This window comes from Leucoraja erinacea, chromosome 11, assembly GCF_028641065.1.
Source record: "Leucoraja erinacea ecotype New England chromosome 11, Leri_hhj_1, whole genome shotgun sequence".
Classification (NCBI taxonomy): Eukaryota; Metazoa; Chordata; class Chondrichthyes; order Rajiformes; family Rajidae; genus Leucoraja; species Leucoraja erinaceus.
Genome location: NC_073387.1, coordinates 30636508 through 30658254, shown reverse-complemented (window position 1 = coordinate 30658254; position 21747 = coordinate 30636508). Strand labels below are relative to the sequence as shown.

At 46.4% G+C, this 21747-nt stretch overlaps 1 protein-coding gene across 5 annotated transcripts in view; it reads left to right on the top strand.

The window, feature by feature from the left end:
- The window catches only part of crebrf (creb3 regulatory factor), an 80502-nt gene that overhangs the window by 13942 nt on the left and 44813 nt on the right, over window positions 1-21747 (top strand). For all 5 annotated transcript variants that reach the window (XR_008724235.1, XM_055642967.1, XM_055642969.1 and 2 more), the window contains exons 2-3: window positions 15425-15601; window positions 18256-18381. Coding sequence is in view for 4 of the 5 variants with exons in the window: in XM_055642967.1 (XP_055498942.1) it covers window positions 15593-15601; window positions 18256-18381 (135 nt within the window). In the remaining variant the exon portion in view is untranslated. The remainder of the gene's footprint in view (window positions 1-15424; window positions 15602-18255; window positions 18382-21747) is intronic.

Here is a 21747-nt window from a genome sequence, read left to right as displayed (position 1 = left end):
CATCAATGAGGGAGGTGGACAGGAAATTCTGTGGAGCAATTGAGTCTCCAAAATACTGGAGTAACTCAGCTGGACAGGCATGCCTCTGGAGAGAAGGAATGGGTGACGTTTCAGGTCGAGACCCTTCTTCAGACTGATGTCAGGGGAGTGGGTGGGACAAAGATAGAATGTAGTCGGAGACAGTAAGACTTGGGAGAAGGGGGAGGGGATAGAGAGGGAAAGCAATAGCTATTTGAAGTTAAAGAAGTCAATGTTCATACCGCTGGGGTGTGAACTGCCCAAGCGAAATATGAGGTGATGTTCCTCCAATTTGCGCTGGGCCTCACTCTGATAATGGAGGAGGCCCAAGACAGAAAGGTCAGATTGGGAATGGGAGGGGAAGTTGAAGTGCTGAGCTACCGGGAGATCAGGTAAGTTAAGACTGACTAAGTGGAGGTGTTCAGCGAAACGATTGCCGAGCCTGCGCTTGGTCTCCAAGATAGCATGTTGCTTCCCTAGTGCCAGATTCGAGGTGTCTCAGAGCAGCTGCGTGACATTCCCAATGGGTAGGGTGAACAGCCAGGAGTCATTGCCCATGTTGGCACAAATAACATAGGGATGAGAAAATTAATATAGTGAGTTAGGCAAAAGGATTAAAAAAAAAAAACAGGTCCTCCATGGTAGTGATCTCCAGATTACTCCTGGTGCTGTGTGCTAGTGAGGGTATGAACGAAAAGATAGGATAGATGAATGCTTGACGAGTTGGTGCAGGAGGCAGGGATTGCGATTTTTGAACCATTGGAATCTATTCTGCGGCAGAGGTGGCCTGTGCAAGAGGGATGGGTTGCACCTGAACTGAAGGGGGACCAATATCCTGGAAGGCAGGTTTGCTAGTGCTACATGGGTGGTTTTGGCAAAGGGAAAAAGGATGGAGACAGGTGAGATGCTTGAAGTCAATTGGGTGCTGCAGGAGAGATAGAGGGGGTGAAAGGGGAGGGCATGTTGCTTTATTGATTATGTAGAATGTCATGGCAGTAGTCTGAGATATCATTACTGATGGTCTCTCTAGTGGAGCCGAGAAATGAAAAGGGATGATCACCTTTCCAGAAGTGCACTATAGGCCCCCAAATAGTGTACAAGAACTAGAAGAGCAAATATGCCAGGAGATTGCAAGTAACTGCATGACTAATAAGATTGTTATAGTAGGGAATTTTAACTTTCTCAATATAAACTGGGATTGTCATAGAGTCAAAGGCTCAAAGGGGTGGAATTTGTTAATGGAAAGAGTGCAGAGAAAATTTGCAAGGATGTTTCTAAGACAATAGGTGCACGAGTAGGCCATTCAGCCCTTTGAGCCAGCACCGCCATTCACTGTGATCATGGCTGATCATCCACACTCAGTACGCCGTTCCTACCTTTTCCCCACATCCCCTGACTCCGCTATCTTTAAGAGTTCTCTCCAACTCTCTCTTGACTTGAGGGCCTGTGCTATACAGTGCCCTCCGTAATGTTTGGGACAAAGACCGGTCATATATTTATTTGCCTCTGTACTCCACAATTTGAGATGTGTAATAGAAAAAATCATATGTGGTTAGAGTGCACTTTAGACAATAGGTGCAGGAGTAGGCCATTTGGCTCCTTGAGCCAGCACCGCCATTCAATGTGATCATGGCTGATCCTCCACAATCAGTACCCCGTTCCTGTCTTCTCCCCATATCTCTTGACTCCGTTATCTTTAAGAGCTCTGTCCAGCTGTCTCCTGAAAGCATCCGGAGAAACAGTCTCCACCGCCCTCTGAGGCAGAATTCCACAGACTCACAACTCTCGGTGTGAATTTGTTTTTCTTCATTTCCGTTCTAAATGGCTTACCCCTTATCCTTAAACTGTGGCCCCTGGTTCTGGAATCCCCCAACATCGGGAACATGTTTCCTGCCTCTAGCATGTCCAAAATCTTAATAATGTTATATGTTTCAATAAGATCCCCTTTCATCCTTCTAAATTCCAGAATATACAAACCCAACCGCTCCATTCTATCAACATATGACAGTCCCGCCATCCCGGGAATTAACCCGGTGAATCTATGCTGCACTCCCTCAATAGCAAGAACTTCCTTCCTCAAATTGGGAGACAAAAACTGCACACAATACTCAAGGTGTGAGCTCACAAGAGCCCTGTAAAAATGCAGAAGGACCTCTTTGCTCCTGTACTCAACTCCTCTTGTTATGAAGGCCAACATGCCATTTGATTTCTTCACTGCCTACTGCACCTGCATGCTTACTTTCATTGAAACATAGAAACATAGCAAATAGGTGCAGGAGTAGGCCATTTGGCCCTTCGAGCCTGCACCGCCATTCAATATGATCATGGCTGATCATCCAACTCAGTATCCCGTTCCTGCCTTCTCTCCCGATCCCTTTAGCCACAAGGGCCACATCTAACTCCCTCTTAAATATAGCCAATGAACTGGCCTCAACTACCCTCTGTGGCAGAGAGGTCCAGAGATTCACCGCTCTCTGTGTGAAAAAAGTTCTTCTCATCTCGGTTTTAAAGGATTTCCCCCTTATCCTTAAGCTGTGACCCCTTGTCCTGGACTTCCCCAACATCGGGAACAATCTTCCTGCATCTAGCCTGTCCAACCCCTTAAGAAGTTTGTAATTTTCTATATGATCCCCCCTCAATCTCTTAAATTCTAGCTAGTACAAGCCGAGTCTATCCAGTCTTTCTTCATATAAAAGTCCTGCCATCCCAGGAATCTGTCTGGTGAACCTTCTCTGCACTCCCTCTATGGCAATAATGTCCTTCCTCAGATTTGAGGACCAAAACTGTACGCATTACTGCAGGTGTGGTCTCACCTAGACCGTGTACAACTGCAGTAGAACCTCCCTGCTCCTATACTCAAATCCTTTTGCTATAAAAGTAGGCCTGCTGCACCTGCATGTCTACTTTCAATGACTGGTGTACCATGACACCCAGGTCTCGTTGCATCTCCACTTTTCCTAATCGGCCACCATTTAGATAATAGTCTGCTTTCCTGTTTTTCCCACCAAAGTGGATAACCTCACATTTATCCACATTATACTGCATCTGCCATGCATTTGCCTACTCACCCAGCCTATCCAAGTCACCTTGCAGCCTCCTAGCATCCTCCTCACAGCTAACACTGCCCCCCAGCTTAGTGTCATCCGCAAACTTGGAGATGTTGCATTCAATTCCCTCGTCCAAATCATTAATATATATTGTAAATAGCTGGGGTCCCAGCACTGAGCCTTGCGGTACCCCACTAGTCACTGACTGCCATTCTGAAAAGGACCCGTTTACTCCTACTCTTTGCTTCCTGTTTGCCAGCCAGTTCTCTATTCACATCAATACTGAACCCCCAATACCGTGTGCTTTAAGTTTGTATACTAATCTCTTATGTGGGACCTTGTCGAAAGCCTTCTGAAAGTCCAGATATAACACATCCACTGGTTCTCCCCTATCCACTCTACTAGTTACATCCTCAAAAAATTATATAAGATTCGCCAGACATGATTTACCTTTCGTAAATCCATGCTGATTTTGTCCAATGATTTCACCACTTTTCAAAAGTGCTGCTATCCCATCTTTAATAACTAGCAGTTTCACCACTACCGATGTTAGACTAACTGGTCTGTAATTCCCCATTTTCTCTCTCCCTTTTTAAAAAGTGGGGTTACATTAGCTACCCTCTAATCCTCAGGAACTACTCCAGAATCTAAAGAATTTTGAAAAATTATCACTAATGCATCCACTATTTCTGGAGCTACTTCCTTAAGTACTCTGGGATGCAGCCTATCTGGTCCTGGGGATTTATCGGCCTTTAATCCATTCAATTTACCTAACACCACTTCCCGGCTGACCTGGATTTCACTCAGTTCCTCCATCTCCTTTGACCCGCGGTCCCCTGCTATTGCCGGCAGATTATTTATGTCTTCCTCAGTGAAGACGGAACCAAAGTAGTTATTCAATTGGTCCGCCATGTCCTTGTTCCACATGATCAATTCACCTGTTTCTGACTGCAAGGGACCTACATTTGTTTTAACTAATCTCTTTCTCTTCACATATCTATAAAAACATTTGCAGTCAGTTTTTATGTTCCCTGCCAGTTTTCTTTCATAATCCATTTTTCCTTTCCTAATTAAGCCCTTTGTCCTCCTCTGCTGGTCTCTGAATTTCTCCCAGTCCTCTGGTAGGCTGCTTTTTCTGGCAAATTTGTAAGCTACATCTTTTGCTTTGATACTAGACCTGATTTCCCTTGTTATCCACGGATGCACTACCTTCCCTGATTTATTCTTTTGACAAACTGGGATGAACAATTTTTGTAGTTCATCCATGCAATCTTTAAATGCCTTCCATTGCATATCCACTGTCAAGTCAACCCTTTAAGAATTAATCGCCAGTCAATCTTGGCCAATACACGTCTCATACCCTCAAAGTTACCTTTCGTTAAGTTCAGAACCTTTGTTTCTGAATTAACAATGCCACTCTCCATCCTAATGAAGAACTCAACCATATTATGGTCACTCTTGCCCAAGGGGCCACGCACAACAAGACTGCTAACTAACCCATCCTCATTACTCAATACCCAATCTAGAATAGCCTGCTCTCTCGTTGGTTCCACTACATGTTGGTTTAGAAAACTATCCCGCATACATTCCAATAAATCCTCTTCCTCAGCACCCCTGCCAATTTGATTCACCCAATCTATATGTAGATTGAAGTCACCCATTATAACTGTTTTACTTTTATTGCACGCACTTCTAATTTCCTGTTTGATGCCATCCCCAACTTCACTACTACTGTTAGGTGGCCTGTACACAACACCCACTAGCGTTTTCTGCCCCTTAGTGTTTCGCAGCTCTACCCATATCGATTCCACATCCTCCAAGCTAATGTCCTTCCTTTCCATTGCGTTAATCTCCTCTCTAACCAGCAACGCTACCCCACCTCCTTTTCCTTTCTGGCTATCCCTCCTGAGTATTGAATATCCCTGGATGTTCAGCTCCCAGCCTTGGTCACCCTGGAGCCATGCCTCCGTGATCCCAATTATATCATAATCATTAATAGCTATCTTCACATTCAACTCATCCACCTTATTACGAATGCTCCTTGCATTGAGACACAAAGCCTTCAGATTTGTTTCTATAATGCTTTTACCCCTTATACAATTATGTTGAAATGTGACCCTTTTTGATTTTTGCCCTGGATTTGTCTGCCTGCCACTTTTACTTTTCACCTTGCTACCTATTCCGGTGGGCGGCGCGACTCACGTCGCAGTGGCCTCTGCAGTCCGTCTGCCCTTTTGTTATTTTTTGTCCCGTTTTAATGTAGTTTTTATTTTTTTGATGGGGTATGTGTGTGTGTGTGCGGGGGGTGGGGGGGAAACTTTTAAAATGTTTCCCCTGCACGGAGAACCCAACCTTTCCCTGTCGGGTCTCCGTTGTCGTTGGGGCTGCTCCGTGGAGCGGCCTCCAGCAGGAACGTCCTGGGGCTCCAGTCACGCAGCTGCGGAGCTACTCACCATCACGGAGCTGGCCGAGTCCGGAGCGGGAGGAGCGGTGGTGGCGCGCTGCTGCGACCCGACCCCGGGGATTCGAGGCTTACCGCAGGTCTGGTGGACAGTGACACCGGGAGACCGCGGGTCCCTGCTGGGAGACCGCTTTTCGGGGCTTCCGCAACGGCGACTTCTCCCGCCCGAGTAGCGGGGTTGAGGATGACCTGGAGCGGGGCCTTACATCATCGCCCGGCGTGGCTTCAACGGCTGCGGGACTTTGCCAGCGCCCGCCCGGGGCTCCAACAACAAGACCCGGAGCGCGGCCTTGCATCACCTGGCGCAGCGTCAATGGCCGCGGGACAATTGTTATCGCCCGCCGGGGGCTCTGACTTTGACTCTGACACCGGGGGGAGAGGGAAGTGCAGGGGAGAGATACGTTTTTTTTGCCTTCCATCACAGCGAGGTGGAGATGCGCTGTGATGGATGTCTGTGTAAATTGTGTTGTGTCTTGGTTCTTGTATGTATGACTGCAGAAACAACATTTCAAATAAATTGTATTGTATTGTATTGTACCTATTGCTTTTACCCCCATTTTACACCCCTCTGTCTCTGCTCGCATTTAAGAACCCCACCACCTCTTATTCTCTGTTTATTATTGTTTTCTTCTTTCCCCCCCTACATGTTGGGTCTGAGTGCTTCCCTTTTCTGCCTCCTGCCTCACACACTGTCTACTAGCTTTATTTGAGTCCCTCCCCCCTACCGTTCTAGTTTAAAGGCTCCGCAGTAGCCTTTGCCAATCTCCCCGCCAGGATATCGGTCCCCCTCGGGTTCAAGTGCAACCCATTCGTTTTGTACAGGTCGCACCTTCCACAAAAGAGGTCCCAATGATCCAGATGACTGATGAACAAGGACCCCCAGATCCCGTTGTACTTCCCCTTTTCCCAACTTGACTCCATTTAGATAATAATCTGCCTTCCTGTTTTTGCCACCAAAGTGGATAACCTCGCATTTATCCGCATTAGACTGCATCTGCCATGCATCTGTCCACTCACCCAACCTGTCCAAGTCACCCTGCATCCTCATAGCATCCTCTTCACAGTTCACACTGCCACCCAGCTTTGTCATCTGCAAATTTGCAAATGTAACTTTTAATCCCTACATCTAAATCATTAATGTATATTGTGAATAGCTGCGGTACCCCACTAGTCACTGTCTGCCATTCTGAAAGGGACCCGTTAATCCTTACTCTTTGTTTCCTGTCTGCCAACACATTTTCTATCCATATCAGCACCATACCATATGCTTACATTTTGCCCACTAATCTCCTATGTGGGACCTTATCAAATGTTTTCTGAAAGTCCAGGTACACTACATCTACTGGCTCTCCCTTGTCCATTTTCCTAGTTACATCCTCAAAAAAGATTAGTCAAGCATGATTTCCCCTTCGTAAATCCATTCTGACTCGGACCGAGCCTGCAACTGCTATCCAAATGTGCCGCTATTTCATCTTTTATAATTGACTCCAGCATCTTCCCCACCACTGATGTCAGGCTACCTGGTCTATAATTCCCTGTTTTCTCTCTCCTGCCTCTCTTAAAAAGTGGGATACCGTTAGCTACCCTTCAATCCGCAGGAACTGATCCTGAATCTATAGAACATTGGAGAATGATCACCAATGCATCTACAATTTCTAGAGCCACTTTCCTAAGTACCCTTGGATGCAGACCATCAGGCCCTAGGGATTTATCAGCCTTCAGTCCCATCAATCTACCCAACACTATTTCCTGTCTAATGTGACTTTTATGAAGGCCAACATGTCATTTGCTTTCTTCACTGCCTTTGTCAGATTTTAATTAAGGCCACTTTTATACATTTTGGTTTCACCATGTAGAAATTACAGGAGCATTTATACATAGTTCCTTCATTTCAGGGCACCATAATGTTTGGGACACAGCAATGTCATGTATATGAAAGTAGTTATTGTAGATTGGCTATTGCAAGTTAGCTAATCAGAATGCTTAGTAATTATAACTCCGCCTAATTATATGATTTACAGTGTAAGAACTCGCCTGCTGCCTGGCAGTAGCTGCAGTAAACTGAACGTGGGATGTACTGTATATGTAATGATGAACTAGATAATAAAGATGCTTGTGCTTCAACCTGTGTGAGACTAAGGTATTTACATGGTGTCAGAAAATCGGGTCTAGCCTGCGTCTGTTTACCGCGATTTATTTTGTTTATCAGTTTTTATTTGTGAGTGATTTTGACGACATGGCTAACTCTTGTCGAAAGCCAAGCCCGCTTGTGTTTGATTCCGATATAACCGAGCGCTAGCGAATGTTTGAGTGAGACTATGCTCACTATATCCGCATCGTTCACCGAAACGACCCCGATGACCTAAAGGCATCGCTACTGTTGAATGTAGCGGGTCCGGAAGCTATGACTCCTTTGAATTTGCACCAGCACACCTCGACGCGAATGGTCTGAGATTATCGACAACCCAGCAGTTCTGCTGAGAAAGTTTAGAGAACTGTGTGACCTGCCATCGAATCGCATACTTGAGAGAACAAGAATTTTTGCCCGACAGCAACAGACTAACAAGCCTGTGGAACGATTTATCAGCGATCTAAGACACATCAGATTACGGTGTTGCTTTGGTGAGTTGACAAATTAGCTCGTGCAAGATAAAATTGTGGGAGGAATGAGCGGCCGCAAGCTACAAGCTGAATTGCTGTGGAACGCTGAACTGACTTTAGAGCAAGCCATTCATGCATGTTGAATGGCAGAAACTGTAGCCAGTTAGCTGATTTTGACGCCAACAGTCCTCAACAGCAACATCATGTAAATCTAGCCAATTATTCTCCGCAGAAATGTTTAAATGCGTACCGCAAAGGTCCAAATGTGCCTGCCACGAGATGCCAAAACTGCAACTATTTCCACTATAGGGGGCACCAATTCTGCGTTGCCCATGGGAAAGTCTGTCATAAGTGCAAGAAACTCAACCACTTTGCTAATTGTTGTCGGTCGCGTGGGAGCACAGCTTCAAGGACAAATCTGCACCTGATTCAACAGGAGCCGTCTGATTCTGACTCCCAAGAACAAGACGATGCTTCCCACGGGAATGATTCCGATATCACAGACACTGACTCTACCGTACTTTCCCTAAACCTACGCTCCCCAGGCAAAATGATGGATCCTGCGGTGACCATTATAATCAATAACAAAGCTTTGAATGCCAAAGTCGACATGGCGCCAGAGTGAACGTAATGTCACTCAAAGAGTTCAACAAGATAAAAGACTCCTCCACCCTACATGCTTATGGGGGGATGTTCTCCACCCGTTGGGTAAAGCTGATTTAAAGTGCACTGTCAATGAGCAGACAAAAAACCTATTCTTCTACATTGTCCAACCGAACACAGAAACCTTGTTTGGCATTAATGCATGCCACGACCTGGGTCTGGTTTATTTCTGCTGTCCACAAACACTGTTTGACAGAGGAACCAACACAACAGATGCTAACCAACTATTAAGACTTATTTGACGACAAGCTTGGCAAATTGTCTACGATATACAAGATCACAGTAAATTATACTGTCACCCCAATAGTTCGTGCACCTCACCGCGTCCCTCATGGCATGCGGGAGAGAATACACACCGAACTCAAGTGTATGATCTCCATCAGAGTCATTGCCGAGGTCAGTGAACCTCCGGACTGGGTCTCCACTATAGTCGTCACCACAAAAAAAGATAAGAAAAAATGACGCATCTGCATCAACGTTAAAGATTTAAACACAGCAATCAAACGCCAACACTACTCGATGAGAACCACTGAGGAAGTAGCGGCACAGATTGGTAATGCAACAGTATTCTCAGTCCACGATGCCAAAAGCTCTTTCTGGCAAATTCCGTTGGACCGAGCATCATCTGCCCTAACAACTTTTGCCACACTGTTCGGCCGCTACAGGTTTTGAAGCATGCCCTTCGGTATCAAGATACAAGATACATTTAATTGTCATTTGGACCCCTTGAGGTCCAAACGAAATGCCGTTTCTGCAGCCATACATTACAAACACATAGACCCAAGACACAACATAATTTACATAAACATCCATCACATCGCTGTGATGGAAGGCCAAATAAACTTATCTCTCCACTGCACTCTCCCCCCGATGTCAGAGTCAAAGTCAAAGCCCCCGGCTGGCGATGGCGATTGTCCCGCAGCCATTAAAGCCACGCCGGGTGGTGCGAGGTCGCACACCGGGTCTTGGTATTAGAGCCCCGGCGTGCGCTCGCAGAGTCCCGCGGCCATTCCAAGCCGCGCGGGGCAGCGATGTAGGCCCCGCTCCAGGAGCTCTTCAACCCCGCAACTCGGGCGGGGGAAGTCGCCGTTGCGAGAGCCCTGAAAAGCGGTCTCCCTCCAGGGACCCGCGGGCTCCCGGAGCCGTCGTCCACAGACCTGCCGTTGAAGCCACCGATCGGGCCGCAGCCCTCGGCTCTCCGGTCGGGCTGCAGCAGCAGCAGCAGCAGCGCTCCTCCACCGCTCCACCCGCTCCGGACTCGGCCAGCCCCGCGACGGTGATGGTGAGTCGTAATACCAGAGTCCCCGGTCTCTTCCTGTTGGAGGCCGCTCCTCGTTGCGGCCCCAACGACAACGGAAACCCGACGAGAAAAGGTCGGGTCTCCCGTGCAGGGAGAGATTTAAAAAGTTTCTCCCACCCCACCCCCCCACACACACACCCCAACAAAAAATAACAAAAACTACATAAAAACATAGACAGAAAATAATAAAACGCGGACAGACTGCAGAGGCCGCTGCTGACCAGAGTCGCGCCGCCCACCGGATATCAACTCTACTAGCGAAGTCTTTCAGCGCGCAATGGAACAACTATTCGCAGAATATCTATGTGCATCATTGTTGACGATATCCTAGTATATGGTCGCGATGTGACTGAGCATGATGCCAACCTGAAAAAGATATTGAACCGTGCCAGAGACATTAACGTGAAACTCAACCCTCTGAAATGCAAGTTCAGAGTCTCCGAAGTTACATATGTTGGTCACGTGTTCACCAGCAATGGATTAAAACCTGATCCACTAAAGACTGCAGCCATCAACAAGCTGCCAGTCCCAACCGACATCACCTTCATAACGATTTCTCGGCATGGTCAACTACTTGAGCAAGTTTATTCCCAACCTCAGTGAACCTTCTGCTCCCATAAGCCAAATGACCCACAGAGCAATGCATGGTCTTGGTACCCGCAACACCAAAGAGCTTTCGAGACTTTAAAACTACAGCTAGCTAGCGCGCCTACACTGGCATACTTCAATCTCAATCTGCCAGTCAATATCACCAGCTATCTAGAGCCCCGCGCACCACCAGTGAACGACACCTGTTTGAACAGACCAAATTCTCTGTCCTGAAGGTCTCGTTTGTGCCCACTGATCGATCGCCTGCGCCGCCTTGCCAAACACACAGCTGCAGCCAAAACCTCACAGTTGCTAACCTCCGTCATAAGAGGCGGGTGGCTAAACAAGCAGTCAAGCACGCCGTTTGAAATACGACCCTACTTCCTGGTCCGTGACGAACTGGTGTTACAGGATGGAATCATTGTCAAGGGTCACAAGGCGGTCATTCCCTCAACCTTGCGAAACGAGTACCATGAGGAAGTCCACAGAGGACATCCTGGCACGGATGCCACCCTAAAACGAGCCAAAGAAATTATCTACTGGCCCGGGATGACCAAGTACATACGTGAGAAAACAGAATCGTGCGCGATCTGCAACAGCCAATCACCCCATCAGCAGAAACAGCCCCTCCTATCCCAGCCAGCTCCCTCTCTACCATGGTCATCAGTGGCTGCCGATATCTTCAAATGGCACGAGAAACACTACCTTGTGTTAGTGGACTCGTAATCTTAACTGGTTTGAAATTGACTTTCTCCCAACAATCACTTCAGAAATAGTGATCCAAAAGCTGAAAATATACCTTTCTTTGCATGGGGTACTAGTTCGCCTTCAGACTGACAACGGAACTCAATTCACCAGCCAAAAGTTTAAAGACTTTGTAAAACGGTGAAACTTCCAACACGTCACCAGCAGCCCGGAATACACACAGTCCAATGGACTTGCCGAGCGTGCTGTTTCAGAGCGCAAAACAACTCATGGAGCGTTCCAATCTAGCTAAATCTGACGTCTACCTGGACCTGCTAAACCTGCGAAACATTGCAACAGATAACATTCACGGCTATCCAGCTGATGTCCCGCCGGACATGCCCTCCACTGCCTGTCTCCCAGCAACAACTACGACCAAAAGTGTGCCCCCCTGCCGTAATACAGAAGTGTGTACAGTTTAATCGAGACATGCAGAAATGCTGTCATGACAAGACCAGCAAACCACTTAAACCACTTATACAAGGTCAAGAGGTACGACTGCAAACAGATAAAGGACATACCAAACTGGGACACATTCACGGCTCCTCTAAGGGACCACGCTCCTACCTGGTCGAAGTCGATGGTGTCCTCTATAGACGCAACCGTCAACATCTCCTTCCTGTGAAGGAACGGTGTCCGGCATCCCAGGGTCCTGATGCCCCACCGCTCCAGTTTAAATCAAGCCTGTTGCAACCGTTCCAGCACCTGCCGCTACCGGGTCCGCCCACTCCCCGCGTCGGTCTGTCCCTGCGTCCCCTGTTGTAACCGGCACCCCAGGATCCCCACAACGGTCCACCCCAGGTTCCCCTACGATCTCTCCCCAAATCCCCACTCGGATTTACCTACCCCAGCCCTCAACATTTCGGAGGAAAAGGTTGATCGGGCAGCCCCATACTGTACGAGGACCGGGCGGGTTAGCAAGCCACCTATTAGATATGGCGATTATGTTTAACCCTTATTATGTTTAACCATTATTATTTACTCGGTTTATAGGTTGAAATGCCTTAGTTGCTTTTTTCATTTATACAAGAAGAGATGTAGATTGGTTATTGCATGTTAGCCAATCAGAATGCTTAGTAATTATAACTCCGCCTAATTATATGATTTATAGTGTAAGAACTCGCCTGCTGCCTAGCAGTAGCTGCAGTAGACTGAATGTGTGATGTACTGCATATGTAATGATGAACTAGATAATAAAGATGCTTGTGCTTCAACCTGTGTGAGACTAAGGTATTTACAGTCATGTTTAGTATTTTGTTGCATATCCTTTGCATGCAATGACTGCTTGAAGTCTGAGATTCATGGACATCACCAGTTGCTGGGTGTCTTCTCTGATGATGCTCTGCCAGGGGTACATTAACCTTGATTTTGTTGAATTGCAACCAGGTTTGAGCGACTGAATAATCTATTCCTGCTTTCATTTTTATCCTTTTATTTGAAATTTCTGCATTTAAATATACCAAATCTTTTCACACTCTTAACTCTGAAGCTCAGTTTTCATGATTTAAAAAAAGCGTATCGTGATTGATTGAAACCTTTTTGCCAGTTTAATGGTTCAATGTTTTTTCTTGTCACTGGGTCAATCCAATAACTCCCCAGCTGATAGCATAGTAGAAGGATCTTCACCAAACCAACTCTACTAGTTGAAGGAGATTCTCACCACCAACTTTTATCTACATTTTATTAAAGAATAATGGAGGAAGCCAAATGAGCCAAAATTATGTTTTTTATTTGTTGCAGGAAATTAGGAAATATAGTTCTCGATATACTGGAAAATGAGTTGAGGCAAAAATCTTGAAAAAGATTACAACAAAGAATTTTCAGTCTGAAGAAGGGTCTCGACAAAACATCACCCATTCCTTCTCTCCAGTGATGCTGCCTGACCCGCTGAGTTACTCCAACATTTTGTTACTACCTTTGATTTAAACCAGCATCTGCAGTTCTTTCCTGCACAAAGAATTTTCCATATTTGCCACAAATAGTAATAGTTTTTTCAGAATTGTGAACATTTTGATTAATAACACGAGAAATATTGCATGAATTTTTTAGATAAGATGATTTCAGACTCCAGGGGATAAATCTATCGGAATATGTAAGAATCTTACTGTTAGCATGTCGTTTTTTCGAGAAGATGTGATTATACACATTGGGTCCCGTCCCCCCAACGCACGGTTGCGGGGGGGGGGGGGGGGGGGCGGCCTGCGGCTTCACACACACACTAACCACCCTCCACACAGACACACACACACTAAACACCCCCTTTGATATATTAATATTGTTCATTGGCTCCTTTTGCCCCATCCCCACCTATCGACCGATGGGGGGGGGGGGGGGGGGGAGCGAGAGGTGAGAGGGATGGGGGGTGGAGAGAGAGGGAGGGGGGAGAGAGGAGGAGGGGGAGAGAGGGAGGGTGGAGAGGAGAGGGTTATATGGTGGGAGGGGGAGAGAGGGTGGGTGGAGAGAGGTGGTGGGGGGGAGCGAGGGGGGGAGAGTGGTGGGAGGGGGGGAGAGGAGGAGGAGGAGAGGGAGGGAGAGGGGGGGGGGGGGAGGAGGAGGAGGGGGGGGAGAGGGACCCGACCCAAGATGGACCCGACCAGAGACGAACCCAAGAGCTCTATTACAGGGCTCGACTTGCTCGTTCTTCACTCACAGCGCAGTCTTCAGCTATGATCTTTGGTCTTCAGTCGATGGCCCGACTTTTGAATAATGAGGGGGGGGGGGGGTGACGTCACTCGCAGCGCGAGCAAGAACGGCAGGCAGACATATCCATTCTGACGTCATCAGCCAAAGCCAGACATTTTTTCTCAAAATTTCTACAGATTTGTGAACATTTTGATTAATAACTCGAGAAATACTGCATGAATTTTTCAGATAAGACGACTTTGGAGTCCACGGGATAAATTTCTACCGGAATATGTAAACATTTTACCGTTAGCGAGTCGATTTTTCGAGAAGATGTGATCACACACCCACACACACACACGCGCGCGCACACACACATCTAAGATCAGAGTTTTATAATTACAGAGATATGGATGTTGTGGCCTTTAATACATGGATACAGGTATCAACTAAGTACATGCGGGCATTGCATTCAGTGATCTATGCATAGATAGTCTTTTGGCAGTGTTGACCAGCATGGTGTTCTTTGGAGATCATCCATTGGATTGGGGCATGCAGGTGGCTCCAAGGTTTATCGTCAAAAATGAAATAATGGATCTCAACAACACAGCGCCTCATTTCTTTGTAGTGGTAAAATGTCATTGTAGATAATAATTTTAAATGCATGATGAAAATTGAGAGCAAGCTTCTGACTTGGTGTTACTAGTTGACTCAAAATATGCATTATTGTAAGGATTTGTAATCTTGGAGAGAAAAACTATTCTTTACTGGAACCTAATTATATCTTGCCAAAGAGATGTTTTTTATGTGTATTTTCATAATCTATGATGTATGAATTCTAAAAATTGTTCATACATCAGCTAATTATTTGTTCATTAAATATTTATATCCTTTACAAAATACATTGGGTATTAGTTATTAAAATGTGTTTTATTAAGTAGAACACATAAAAGAAAATTCCTTTTATTAGCTAAAGACAAAATAGTTGCTCTGAATCTATTATAAAGCAACTTCATCTAGGATACTTCTGTAAAATAGCTTAATTGAGGATTCAAAGTCTTCATTAAATGGATTGCATCAATCAGCATTCTTTATCATTCCTTGTCTTAAAATCACACTTTGGGATTACATGTTTTATTTTAGTACTTAAAATAAACATGGGAAATAGATTTTAAGTATATTGCTGCTGTGTTGTGAAGAATTATGGGATGCCAAGGTAATTTATTCAGGAGAGTTATTGTCTATTGAGAGAAGATAAGTAAAATTGGTTTAACAAATACATAAATGAATCAATAACCATGCTTTTGATGATATAACTGAGCAGTGCTGCACATTTTCAGGGAACATTTTCTGATTACCATTTGGCTTTATTTTTCTTAGGCTTGTGAGTTAAAAAATATATTTCCAGGAGAAACTTCAAAACATTGAATTTTGTGTACTGAGGTTGACACATTTGTACATCACTTCAACTATTTAGTCAAACTGGAAACGACTCCACCAACACAACAGGAAACATTTCTCTTGGATAAAGCAGATGTGGGTTTGGGAATGCCGCAGGTGAGTTTTCAATCATGCAGATCTCAACTCCAATGATTCTGTCATAGGACTCTCCATTCGTACTTTCAGGCCTTGATATCAAAGTAACATTTTAAGAGTTAAAGTTTCAGCCATTTTGGAACTTTTATTTTGTAACCTTTTATAATTTGAATAAACATAGGCAAGAGTAAAAATGTTACTGATTCTAAGGATTGAAATGTAATTTATGACTTGCGAGCTAAGATATGTGAACAATTTAATTTTCTCCAGCAGTACAATTTTACCACAATATACATAGTGTTGATTTGGTAAATAGAATGTAATCCAGGTCCACCACCAATTTTCCAGTACCCTTGGTTCCAGAGACTTGTCGTATTATCCGTTTTGTAGGACCAACAGAAGTCACATCCTTGGGCCGAGTCACTGGCCTGCAAAGTCAGCTGCAGAAACTGGCTCTGGGAACGGATCAGCCAGCTCCAGCCAGGCTGGGGTTCCAGAGCACCGGCTGCAGAAGGAAAATGCGACCTGATCAGCCATGGTAGTCAGATATGGGAACGGATCTGCTGGCTCCAGTCGGATTGGAGTTCCAGAGCCCCGGTTGCAGGAGGCAAATTCGATCTGCCAAATTGAGATCGACCACCTCATCCGGCCCAGGCGCCACATTTTTTGGAGACTTCCAGGGGAGATTTATAGTGCACTCTTGTAATTCTGTTCGAATTTAATTGTTTAATTTGTTCCATGTTTAACTTTAACTGGTGCCGGGATCATCAGTTGCTGGAATATCGGTGGTGGACCTGCACTGTAATTTATAGTTAAACGTCTGGAATGGAGCAAAGCCTTGAGTTTTGGAATGCAAGTCTCTTTCAGAAACCCAAATCAGAATTTCCAGAATGTCTGCTGACATCACTAGTGCCAATCAATGAGTTGGAGGAGGAATGGGCTATTTGAATGGGCTGACATTAACTCTCAACATAGTCAAGATGAATTTATGACTGAGACTGAAGTCGTTTTTCTTGATAAACCAGTACATGGATAAAAAAGTTATAGTGGGAGAAGTTGGGCCTTTTATGAACTTACTAGACCAAGTGGGACCCGTTGTGTCCTGTCCCTTCAACACGGGGGGGGGGGGGGGGTGGGGGGGGGGGGGGGGGGGGGGTAGGGCCTTCGGTGACACACACACACTAACCACACACACACGCACACCCCCGCCCTATCCGCTCACGCATAACCTCCAACTGCGCAGGCGCGGGAGGGAGGGGGGGGCAGAGAGGCAGCACGAAGACCCCTAGGGAGGTGTCGGGGGCGAGCGTGGACCCAGGCGAGGGCAGCACGCAGAGCCATTGTGACGTCATCGCGGACGCTAAGAGGGCAGGGCGGACGGCGAGAGGCCAGCGGGCGGGCGACGACCAAAGGACTGCGAGGGGGAGGGGGTGAAGTCACTGGCTGCGAGTGGAACACAACACAGCAGGCCGCGAGGAGCAGAGCCATTGTGACGTCATCAGTGAGACCGCGTTTATTTTCAAAGCTATTTCAGATTTGTGAACATTTTCATAAATAGCTCGACCAATAATGCATGAAATTTTCAGATAAGGTGATTTTTGACTTCACGGCATAAATATCGGAATATGTAAAAATTTCACCGTTAGCTCGTCGTTTTTTCGAGAAGATGTGGAATCGCACATGAACATCACACAAATAAATACACATCCAAGATCAGACTTTTAATAGTTACTCGACCAAGTGGGACCCATTGGGTCCCCTCCTCTCAACGCGCGGTTATGGGGGAGGGGGCGGCCTGTGGTGTCACAAACACACTAACCAACCCCACACACACACATTAACCACCCGAAACACACTCACACACATTAATCACCCCCATTGATAGTATATTAATATTATTTATTCACTCCTTTTACCCCATCCCCCACCCTATCCATTCGCGCAGAGCCCCCAATTAGCAGGCGCGGCTAGAGAGGGAGGGGGTAGGGAGAGAGGGGCGCAGAGGCATGGGAGCTTGCTGCCTTTTGGAGCTGGGGTTTCCGGGTGTCCGCTGCCTTTTGGCGCTGGGGTTTCCGATTTGTGGCGTCTTGCGAGTGGCGGCCCTGGGCGACGTGACTCGCAGCGCATGAACACAATGTGCAGCCATTGTGACGTCATCAGCCAAAGCCAGCGGTTTCTTTGGGTTTCATTTTCGAAGATATTTGAGATTTTTGAACATTTTGATTAACAACTTGAGAAATAATACATTAATTTTTCAGATAAGGCGACTTTTGACCACTTGATAAATCTCTACAGGAATATGTAAAATATTTCTCGTTTTTTCGAGAAGATGTGAAAACACACAAACAAATAAATACACATGCACACATCCAAGATCAGAGTTTTATAGTTATAAGGATAAGGATATATAGATGAAAGCCACAGTCATTTCTCTTGTAAATGCAGCATAGGGGATATTTTACACAAAAATTGGTCTCATTACAGCCCAACTATTTTCACTTTAGGTGCAAATAAGGAAGTTCCTCGCTATTGATTATTATGACATCCACAGTAGCTTAACATTAACAATAGTAGCACCTATATTTGTTTCCTGAAATAAATCTCAGTTTTGTGCTTTAAAAAAAAAAAAGAACTGCTGTTCTATTAATGTGCTTTGCATCCATTTTCCTTTATAGCCCAATGTTAGTGGAATGGATCCTCCACTTGGGGATGCCTTTCGAAATCGCACATTTTCAGATCAGGCCTTAACCAGCACGGATTTGTTGGGGAATAATTCGGAACCTGATTTCATATATGAACTGGTAAGATTAATTTTATGGTTGTCAATTAATAACTAATTTACTCTAATTGTTTCATTTGTTGCATGTTTTTCACCACTTGCAGTTACTATAGCTTTGCTACCTGATTCTCTTTTAACTGGATGCACAAATTGTTGATTGGGTGTGGATGTATCTTGTCAACTATACTTCCACAATTGGCCATTCATACTACTAAATTCTGGAGATAGATTGTTTGCAGGATATTCATTTGTGAATATTAGATAACAATGAAGCCAGATTCTATTCATTTCAAAATACACATACCCTGTAGGAGGATTGAATAGCATTGAAATTGGCAGAAGAAAAAACCTTTGTGGTTCCAAGAGCAAAAGTAAAATACTCTTCAGTGGCCCACTTGAGACCGACAATGTTGGAGGAGACTTCCATCTGCCGCTTTGAGCTTGAGCTATTTATCAAGATCATGATTGATTTTCTCTTGGCAACATTTTTGTGCATTCCCGTAATATTCAGAAATGAATCTTATCTTAAATGAACAATAACTGAGCTTCCACAGAAATCTAGGTTAGACAATTTCAAGATTCACCACTTTGAGTCAAGACATTTTTGCTTTTCTCAATCCTGGTTGACACAAAGGCCAAAAGACAAAGGACATTTATTGTCACATACACCAATTGGTGGAGTGAAAATTGAGTTACCATGCAGCACACAAATAAGATAAACACAACATTATAGAATTTATCATTAAACATAAAAAACATCCCCCCACAACAGAATCAACGTTTCCCACTGTGAGGGAAGGCAACAAAGTTCAGTCCTCTTCCTCTTGTTCACCCCTGGTCGGGGCCTATTGAGGCCTCCGCAGTTGCCGCTGGCGGATTGAACTCCGGCGTTGGAAAAACACTCTCAGCGGCTTGTAGTTTCCGAATCGGCCGCTTCCTACTGGAGACCGCGGCTCCCGAAGTCCACAGGCCGAGCTGGGCAGAGCTCCAACGCTGGCGACCTCACTGAAAGATCCCAGGGCTCCACGATGTTAAAGTCAGCGCCGCCCGCGGCTGGAAGCTCTGCAGACCACAGCTCCACGATGTTAGAGTCGGCAGTCCCAGCACTCCGAAGCTTCCAATACGGTGACCCTAGTAAGGCATCGCCCGCTCCGCGATGGTACTTCTGTGCTGCGCCACTGCTGAAGCTCTGGCCGGTCTCCGGCAGGAAAGACCGCGCCAATCCAGAGGGTAGGCCGCGAGGAGGGGGCGAAGATGCGGCTCGGAGGAAAGACTCATTCTCGACCAGGTAGCGACTGTGAAAAACAGGTTCTCCCTTCGCTGCCACACTCGATGGCGCCACCACTCAGTGGTGCCACCACATGCCTTATCCTGAGACTGTACCTGCTATTTTAGCAAGGGAATCATTATGCATTCACCGTTTTGAGGTCTGTAAGGATTTCATAACTTTCACTTATTTTACTAAATTCTGAAGTATATTGGCATATCCTATTCAATCTCTCTACAGCAAACTTGTTATCACAAAATAATCAGTCTATAAATCCTTGCCGCCCTCTCTCCATGACAGATTAAGATATGTCCTTAGCAGAAGCCTCACCTTTGTTCCCCTATGCCCCCACCTCAACGAATTCCGGATCCGCCACGATGCAGAGCTCTTCTTCCATCGCCTCCGCCTCCGTGCCTTTTTCTATGGGAAGGAGTTCTCACCACCCAATGATCATCCCTTCTCCCGTCTCCAAAGGACTCTCCTCTTGGCCCGCTACCTTCTTTAGACCTTTTCATTTCCAACTGCCGGCGGGACATCAACCGACTGAACTTTTCCACTCTCCTTACTTACTCTAACCTCTTCCCCCCCCCCCCCCCCCCCCCCCCCCACCAACGTACAGCCCTCCGCTCACTCTGCAACAACAACTCCGACTTGATAATCAAATCCGCCGACAAGGGAAGTGCCGTGGAAGTCTGGCACGCTGGCCTCCACCGGGCTGACAACTCTCAGGCACCTCCTACCTATCCTTGGACCATGGCACCACAGATGAGCACCAGACCTTAATATCACACCCCATTTCTGATTTCATCATTTTCGGCTCTCTGCCCTCGAAAGCATCCAACCTTATGGTTCCCCAGCCCTGCCTGGCTCGATTTTATCTTCTCCCTAAAATCCAAAAACAGAACCTATCCTGGCAGACCCATTGTTTCTGCTTGTTCATGTCCCGCCAAATTAATTTCCACATACCTTGACTCCATCCTATCTGCCCCCCCCCCCCCCCCCCCCCCCCCCCCCCCCCCCGGGTCCAATCCCTCCCTTCCCATGTCCAAGACACCTCACATGCTCTTTGTCTCTTCAGTGACTTCCACTTTCCAGGCCCCCATTCCCTCATCTTCACTGTGGATGTCCAGTCACACCTCCATCCCCCACCAGGAAGGTCTTAAAGCTCTCTGTTTCTTCCTCGATCGTAGAACCAGCCAATTTTTGTCTACTAATACTCTCCTCCACCCAGCAGAGCTGGTCCTTACCCTCAACAACTTCTCCTCCGATTCCTCCCACTTCCTCCAAATCCGAGGCGTAGCTATGGGCAATTGCATGGACCCTGCCTATGCCTGTCTCTTTTTAAGGTACATCGAACAATCACTCTTCCAGGCGCACACTGGCCCTATCCCCGAACTCTACCTCCGCTGCATTGATGACTGCGTAGGTGCTACCTCCTGCACACATGCAGAGCTCACTGACCATCAACTTCACGACCAATTTCCATCCTGCACTCAGATTCACTTGGACCATCCCCGACATCTCCCTACCGTTTCTACATCTCACCGTCTCCATCACAGGAGACAGACTATTGACCGACATCTCCTACAAACCCGCGCCCAGGATGAGGTTTTCCATAGCAGGGCATCGGAGATGTCCTCGTTCTTTAGGGAACAGGGGTTCCCCTCTTCCATTATAGATGAGGCTCTCACTAGGGTCTCCTCGATATCACACAGCTCCGGTCTTGCTCCCCCTCTCCCCATTCGTAACAAGACAGAGTCCCCCTTGTCCTCACCTTCCACCCCATCAGCCGTCGAATACAGCATATAATCCTCCAAAATTTTCGCCACCTCCAATGGGATCCCATTACTGGCCGCATCTTCCCATCTCCACCCCTTTCTGCTCTCCGCAGTGACCGTTCCCTCCGCAACTCCCTGGTCAACTCGTCCCATCCCACCCAAACCACCCCCTCCCCAGGTACTTTCCCCTGCAATGGCAAGAGATGAAACACCTGTCCCTTTATCTCCCCTCCCCCCCCCCCCCCCCCCCCCTCAACTCAATTCAAGGACCCCAGTCTTTTCAGGTGAGGCCAAGGTTCATTTGCACCTCCTCCAATCGCATCTACTGCATCCGCTGTTCCAT